General features: G+C 43.9%; 1 protein-coding gene across 1 annotated transcript; it reads left to right on the forward strand.

Moving 5' to 3' along the window:
• Window positions 1-1,462: 1,462 nt before the first annotated feature.
• LOC144467563 (uncharacterized) lies at window positions 1,463-3,832 on the forward strand. The gene is made up of 2 exons (XM_078176421.1): window positions 1,463-1,637; window positions 2,994-3,832. The coding sequence occupies exons 1-2, from the start codon at window positions 1,463-1,465 to the stop codon at window positions 3,830-3,832; spliced, it is 1,014 nt and encodes a 337-aa protein (XP_078032547.1).
• Window positions 3,833-8,635: the final 4,803 nt, after the last annotated feature.

The raw sequence follows: 8,635 nt of genomic DNA on the forward strand, positions 1-8,635 counted from the left end.
GTTGATTAACACTTATTTGTTATTAATATTTTCCCGAATAGGACCAAACAATTTTCGTTTCCTATTTTATTTTTATTTACTCTCATTTCTAATCTTTAATAACAGAAAAATTAAATTCGATTTCGATTTAAAAGGAAATTAATAATATTCATATTTAGGAGATCCTGCATGAAATCTTTGTCACGAGTCTGACTCGTTATTATAGTGCAATGGGTTAACCAATTAATTTCATTCTGTCCAGTTGAAGTCTTTATGCTACTTTTTTGTATTATCGAGAAAGTTATCGTTTAATTTCTTGACGGATGGATTCCATTCGAGGAAGCGCAGGTTTCAATTTTTCTGATCGGCCGCGATCAGGATAAGGATTTCAGTGTCGGTTCATACTTTGTTGAAACAATACGGGGGAGGGGGAGGGGAGGAACACGCGAAGGAGAATCGGTTGCCGGCTTTCGGCACTGCACGTGTGCGTTCGGTTTCGGCGGTGTCAATCGTCTCGATTCGAGATCCTTCCTCCTTTGTGCATACCCTTGGCACCGCGTCAGTTAGTCAGTGAAACGCGTGCAGGGAACATCGTCCCGGACTCGAGTGACAACATAAGTGGGGGGGGCCCACCGAGTTTACGGCGTTCTCGCTTTCATTAGGCAATTAAAGACGTTTACGCCGCCGCGGAAGACATGTTAGTACCATTCTCCAAGCACTTTTAGCGTTCTCCAAGCTGAATCTACTACACTTTGAATTAATTGCGCGGAAACCCTTCGTGTCTTTGTCGTCCCGTGTCATCCGAAATGCGTAGTATTCGCGTCGAGGTTAAAAATACTTTGTTTCGAAAATAGTGGAGGTGATAGTGACACGAGTTTATTTCTCGAGAAAAAAGAGAAGCAAAGCGGACGGAATTTTTAGAAAATCGCGAAATTCAAATGTTACAGATCTCTCTTCTTGTGTGTTACTGTAGTGTAAAAATTAGTGAAAAAATGGTGCATACGAAGGCTTAGAAATTTGACATAATGACATAATCGCGGTGCTTTTATAAAACCAGAATTTTAGAACGAGTAAGAAAATAGCGGAGTTTCGTTGGGAACACACTCGATAAAACTCATCCTCGTCGATAAATTAAAGACGACATTTATTTACGGTGAAATAATATTGCACGCGGGCTATGAACCGGGACGGGATAAAAAATTAGTTCGAGAAGGAAACTTCGCTGTTCGTTTTTTTTTTTTCTTCCCCCGCGGTACTCGTCTCGGATGTACCCAGTTCCAAAGAAAGTTTGCGCCTTTAAAGTTCGGTCGAGGTGGATGGCATTTTATGTAGCTAATAATTTCACGAAGTTAAGTTTCCACTCCGAATTTCTTGTTTTTCAAAGATTTATTTAGCGGGTAACATCGGTTCGTTCGAGGGGGAGGGAAGGGGGGAGCGCCGCGAAAGTTTTCCCCGCGAGTTACGCGACGAATCTAATTTAATAATGCACGATTCCAGGAAACAGATTCAGGACGATTCCCGGCCGTGCAGGGGAAGACCTTCGAAACCGGGCTCGATTTACGCCTGCTCGTATTGCCGGTACGAGAGCAGACGCACGTTCAACGTGGAGCGTCACATGAAGAGGATACATACGAGGACGAGGTTGAACCACTGCTGCGGTAATTAAATTTCCCGTTATCTGATTGAAATTGTCATAATAAAATTCTTCCTCCCGCTGTAATTAAATTTTATAAAAATATTATTGCAGGCTGTATTAACACTTTACCGATCGGTAGCCAATAAATCGGCTTTTTCTTACAATCGGCAGCTTGCGAATCGGTTGTCGTGGTAACTAATAATTTCGTTACTTATTATTGAGATAAATATAGTAAAATTGTATACTACACCAAGCTTCAATATTATTATATAATATTTTAAATATTAAATATCTCTCGCGAGTAATAAAATAAATGAAATCAAAATAGAAATGAAAATATGACGTTCAGCTAAATGTTTATGGTTAAATGACCGGTCGGTAAAGTGTTAAATACTATCCGACTGCAAGGGACAACCGACTCTTTACGGACAAAAGGCAGATTCAAGAAATTGTTGAATTATATTTTCGTCGTCGTATTTTTGTTCCAGCGATCGCTAGTCCCGAACGAAATTCGAAATAATTCTGGAGAGACGCGTCGGGGTGACAGTTGTTTAACAAATAGAAACGCGTCCCGGGCACTCTTATTTCGAAGATCGACGCGGTATTATCTGAATCCAAACAAATCGAGCGCGATGCGGAGGATCGGGAAATCCCGACCGTTGTGCCGTGGACGTTCTTTGTTGTTTCTACGCTCCGCCTAGATAAAACCGTCCGTCCCGCTTTTCGAAGGGCTCTCCAATAATAATACCATGTTCGGGTGTCAATTTCGACCTCTCCTCGTTTTGCCTTTGCTCTCTCCGTTTGCCACGGACTATTATCGGCGGTCTCGCACACGCGACGAATGAATCAATAAACGAATGGGACGCGAAACTTAAACGATTCCATTCGAATCGAGGGGCGCGCGCATACATTTGGGTAAATAACGGCGGAAAATTGCAAATTTTCAAACTCCCAGGAAAATGTAATTGTTGTTGAATATGCATTTACATGGGCAAAGCCGGGCCCCGTGTAACGCGGTAGTCGGGGCTTCCAAAAATTGCTGTGTAGCGCAAATTGATGGTATGCGAAACCGAAAATTAGTGCAAAAATGGAGTTCGGCTACGGCGGCGGTCGAGAACGCGTTATTTTGTTTCCATAGTCGTGGGAAGTATGTTTATTAAAAAGCGCCCGAACGGGGAACAATTATACCGTAACAAATTTTTTAATATGCCTGAATATCTGGTAATATAATTTTCGCGTTTAATTGCAAAGTATAATTCTAAGTTCTAATTTATTTATTTCCTTGATCAGGAAACTGCTTGAAAACTACTATTCTAATAAATAAAACTATTCTATTAAATAAAATTCCAGTCTGCTTTACCACCCACTGTGCTTCCAGGACAAACGTTCTTCACCAAAGGCAACTACTACATCCACTGCGAAAAGTATCACCCGATGAGGCGTATAAAGGCGATCACATCCCAAACGAAATATAAAATCACCGGCGATTTAGCGCCGTCGATGCACTCTCTCCGCGACGAGGACTTCGATAGACTATGGGGCCACGATAGCGGCAACACCGGCGGATTCCAATTCGAACGAAGATACTCGCAGAGGATCCGCGAGAAGATGAACGAAAACGTGGTGTCTCGTCTGAGCCTGACGTACAAGTTAATTTACAGCGATTGGAACGTGGAGGACATACCTTTGATATGTTTCCTCAAGGATCGTCAGCTGAGGACTTACATGAAGCAGTTGTCAGCACTGCCGCCGATAAACAAAAGCAACGAAAAAGGGAACGAGAAGGCCGAGAACGCGAAGGAGTCCGTGGACAACGTTGACATCTCGTCGAGTCCTGTCGTCGAAACGACGGTGCCAGAAAATGATTCTCCGGAAGAAACTAATATAAATAGCTGCAGGTTGCCGGCGAAGAAACTGCTGCTGCATAGGTTCAAGAAGAACGTGTCCTGCAAATTCGAGATCCCGTTCAGGGAGCAGAACAATAACTATCCCGGTCAGGTGAATTTCGCGGAGGCCAGGGAGTCGGTTTCCGTCATACAGAACTGGTCCGCGAACTGCAAGCGAGGCTACAGCAAAGAGAACCTGTCGACATTGGCGTTCAGCTTCGAGCAACAGCTGCACGTTAATTTGGACGGAGGCATCGCCGGGCCAGTGATCACCGAACAGCACCGAGACTTTTTGGCTTCTATCGATTTTGATAACTACAAGATCTTCTGAACGGGGCCGGGGTTAGGCGAACACGATGTTGCAAGAGGTTACAAGATTGCTTGCAAGGGGCGGCGACATGATTTCAGGGTTGAATTAAATACATACAATTTCAATACGATCAACATAAATTTGTGTCTCTGTTGTGGTGAATAGATTAAATGCGAATGCATTATTGCAATATTTATCTTAAGTATATAATATTTATTTGATTGGGTGTTGCTTTGTCAGCAACGATTCTTTGCGGGAGAATTGTTGCGTATTATACGTTCGTTTTTACACGCGTTTTTTAATAAACGAAAAAGGGGGTTGAAAAATTAGATTAGGAAATCATCTCGTCGCTCGCCCTTGTTTGAACAGATGTACAAGAAACAGTATTATTCCTTGACTTTAAAATGTTTAAGATAAAGCATATAGATTCTCCCTTGTTATTACATTACCGTTTATAATATTTGTTACTTGCCAAAGATAAATTTTATAAGTATTCTTCTTCGTACCTAATTAATACTCGAGTAAAAGTAATATATGCTGCGAATGTGAGTTAACACATTTAAGAAATATTAGTTCCTACATATGCTTTCACACGTTTGGAATCGTTTACGGAAGTATTTTATAATTTATTTTATAATTTTATTAGACGTTGAAAGCTGAAACTATTATCGCTCAAAGCAACAATGTATAGTATTTTCATATATTTAATATAATGTTATACCCACTCTATAGAATAGTACCAAACGCATATAACTATATGTATATTTATAAAACAATCTGGGAAAAAATTTGAAACTGTTTTAAGAAATAATGAAATAAATTTGAGAATTCAAACAGTACAATTATGCTAGGAAGACGTTGGAATAAATCAAGTTTCACACGCGAGGATGCTCTATCAATATGTAAGAAGTTTGCATAATGTTACTAAAAATTTTTCTACCAACCAATCGCGGGGTTTTAATCGTAGCCCGAACAAGTCATAGTCCGAAGGAAAGTAATTTACACTTTTGCGAGAGATAACTCTAATTTCCCGTGGAAAACCGCGGGTCCGCCGGTAGTTTAAAACGCAATAACGAAGAACAAATGTGGAAAGACTTTTCAGTTAACCGAGCACGACTCGCGTATGTTTCGCCCGCGCGCGCGCGCGAATCGCGTGCTCTCTCCGTAGTTTCGCAACAAAGCGGAAACTCTGGGGGGCGCGCGGGCCGCGGCGGGTTCAGCCTCCCGAATCGAGCTCTATCCGCCATTGCGACTCAACTTTGTTCCGCGGTTGTTATTTTAATAAAGTGCACTTTAAGACCGATATTATGCCGGCGAAATGCTTGTCTTGCACAAACCTACACCTGCTTCTCCTCTCTTATCCGCGGCGCCGTTCGCGAGCGCCACCGCGTATCACTTTCTCGAGCGTCAGCATTTTCTTTAATGCATCTATCTCGAAAGTTTTTCACGCGGCCGACGAGCAAACGAACTTCCGAACGTCCTTTGACTCCCGTCGCCGCCCCTCACCACCACCCTCTAGAAGGAACGTTTCGTCATTGAGAAAACTGGGGGATTCGTTTGCATATTGCATTTAATTTTTCTCGGTTTTTTACGGGGTGACCTACTAAGGGGCACTTTGATGTTCGGAAGCTTGACCGCGGCTGAAAATTATGAAATTATTTGGACGTGGACCCGACGCAACTCGCACGACAATTTCAACGCTAAATGCGAAACTCGTTTTTACCGTTCCCGTCGTTGGCGTGCTCCTTTTAATTTCCCATCGTCGACAGAGTCGACGCATTAACGGGACGCGTTCGAATAATCAGGGGGTATAAACGCGCGCGGAGGATCAGCATTTTTCAATAGACGCTGTAATCATCGGAGAGGGCAACACCGCGTTTCCAACGTCGGGCGCATTATTTTATAAACTCGGAACACGTAAAACGTCACGTACGTTACAATTGGCCGGAGCAATTATCTCGCGGCGTCCGTGTGCGAGCACGGCTCTGTGTGTGTGCGCGCGCGCGGGGTCGGGGTGTTAACGAACCGGACAATGAGTAGTCACGGTTCGTTAGATACTCAACAACCAAATAATTAGCGGGCGCATTCGGATTCCCATGCGTATGGATTTCAGACAGCGCGTCACACCTACGCCGTAACGTTGCATTTTCACCGTTCAAATTTCATTTCGCAAACTTTCCCGGTCTTAAACAACCATCTATCCCGTGTCGTGCAAAATATCCTCGTTAATTCGTTCCACCGATTAAATTCTACCATAAGATTTGATTCGCCAACCCTTCTCGCATTTAATCGTATCGGCGCGCGTTTTACAAACGTTCGCGCTACACGCCTCTCTCGCTAATGTACATAATAGTAGTTTATCGTCTACTTTATAGCCAGCAAGATACCCTTTAATACCTCTATAAATCGAGAGAAACCAGATGTTCTCAATGGACTCGTTTAATTTACTTTTAAGCCCCCTTTGATCCACGGATCTCGTCGATAAAAATGCCAATAATTGATCAGCGTATAAATAATCCGGCAAAGAGACCAACGATTCGTACAAACCTATATTTGACAATTGGAACACTGAAAAAATGGTAAAAAGGAAAACATCGTCGAGAAGAATTGTTTCGCGAAGTTCGACGAGGTTGGATAAACTTTGATCAAGCACACGGGTTCGATTGAACAAAGCGAAACTTTCCCGCGAACTTTCTCCAAACAGCGCAAAGAGGAATTTTCGCTTTCACCCCGCTTTATTAAGCCGTTGAAATATTGATACGCGCATTAGCGTCGCAGTTAATACAGGAAAATTGCGAAAGTTCGGATTACGAGAGGGGGGGGGGGGGGGGGCAGCATATTTCGAAACAATCGCTTGCACTTCGCTTTGGGGTTTTCGAGGACGTCGCGACGTTATCGAACGTTCGAAGCTTTCTAGGAACGGCAATCGACGGAAGCATCGGCGACGCATCCGCGGGCGCATCGGCGATCCATCATGGAGAGCCCCGCGGCTGATGAAAATCTCTCGTACACTACGTCGACGGTGGGAATCGGCTAATCCGATTTCCCGTGAAATTTCCGCGGAAAGTCTAATGAAAATCTGACCCGGGCCACCGCGACCCGCCGCGTTTACGGCACCGGGGGAATTCGAAAGCGTTGTTTATGAAACTATCGCGGGCCGGCCGCGTCCGGCTAAATTTCGGAGAACCCGTCCGCGTCGCGTTTCCCGCGTTTATTTTATGCCAACTTCCCAGCACAATCGGAACAAATAACTTCCATCGTCGGGCGGGCGCGCGATAATGTCCCGCGCCCGCGATACCGTGTTGCAGATGGAGCCACGTTTTTGCTCGGCTCGCTGTATTTGTTTTGAAACATTGCGCCCGAATTCGAGCCGCATTATCCAGAGTCGCGAGTTTTCAACAGGTATCGAGGTTTCCACTTAGCAGACGGATTTCACCTGTCGCGGGGAATTAGTAAATTATCCGCGAAACTGCGAAAACCGGCGAATTATCTGCCACAGATTTTTGTGTCAATTATAGAAGAAGAAGTATTCACGGTTTTATTATTCGTTTCAACCCCTTGCCGTACCATTTTCTTCACAGTCATTGCGATTAGGAATTTTTCAATAAATTTAATTTGTTATAAGGGAGAGAACATTGATGTTTATTCCGTGCCTGAATTTACTAGAATGCTTAAATATTAATAACAAAGGTTTAGAATTTTATTCTAATTTTAAAGAACAGAATAACATCCATACTTAATAATTTATTACTAGTAATTTCCATCGCGAGTCAGACTCGTCAAAGTACGGTAACCCCTTCCACTATGATTCTTTTCACGCTGCGTTGATTGGCATTTATTTATCCTTAATATTTTCCGTAATAGGGTCAGAAATTTTTGTTTCTTTTATCGTCATTTTATTTTTTTTTCTTGGAGGTTTTACGTCGCATCAGCTGCAAGGCTATTAGCGACCTTCTATTTAAATTTTTATCGTCATTATGTACTTTTGTTTCTGAACTTTGATGACGGAAGAATATATTTTCATTTCGATGTAGAAGAAATTGATAATAATCATATTTAGTAGAATGCAAGGGGTTAATTTGCAGATTTGGTCCTCGCTCGTCCAGTGCCCGAAACAACTTTCTTCCCAGCTGGATCAGTAAATTGCGAGAGGCGCGGTTAAAGTGTTCAAAAGGGGAACCGATGGAACATTTGCGCGAGGCTTCCGCGGTGCTCGTACGCCGCGCGAGAGGCAACAAGTAAGTTCCGCGGTAGAAGAGGAAATCGTAAGTTGCACGGATATAGTAGTTACAGCGGCGATAGTTCTGCCCGGGAGCAGCGGCAGTTGGTATTTAGGAGACCATCCGTATACATGTCTCTCTCTCTCTCTCTCTCTCTCTCTCTCTCTCTGTGTCCACAAGGAAACCGACGGAAAGTCGGTCAAGAAGCTTCGCGGAAAACACTTGGTTACGCTCGCGTTGTGAAACGAGCCTGAGTAGCGGTGAAGTGGGTACTTTAGACTCGTTTAGGTTCCTCGACGTTGCTCCCTTGCTCGTAATATCCCGGCGGATATCCACCGGCGCGCTTTCCCAGAAGTAACATCTCATTTTTTCGGTCGTAATCGTCCGGTTCATTAAATTTGAACACCGGGCACCCGGGGGCCGCGAACAATTTCCCCGATTTTCACGGCGCAACGCCGGCTCTCGGACGAATGCCGTTTGAATCCACGCCCGCCGTGCGCCGCCGTGCGCCGCCGACGCCATAACTTACCCCGGGGTGCTAAATGTACCGGGATGGCGTGAAGAAACGCGGACTTACGGGGGGATCCTTCGATCCCCATGCGAA

Source organism: Augochlora pura, chromosome 3 (assembly GCF_028453695.1).
Source record: "Augochlora pura isolate Apur16 chromosome 3, APUR_v2.2.1, whole genome shotgun sequence".
Taxonomy (NCBI): Eukaryota; Metazoa; Arthropoda; class Insecta; order Hymenoptera; family Halictidae; genus Augochlora; species Augochlora pura.

Bases quoted from the DNA above. Each gene is read 5' to 3' on its own strand.
- LOC144467563 (XM_078176421.1), top strand. From the start codon at position 1,463: ATGCACGATTCCAGGAAACAGATTCAGGACGATTCCCGGCCGTGCAGG. The intron at 1,638-2,993 runs GTAATTAAATTT...CTGTGCTTCCAG, and splicing joins GAGGTTGAACCACTGCTGCG to GACAAACGTTCTTCACCAAA.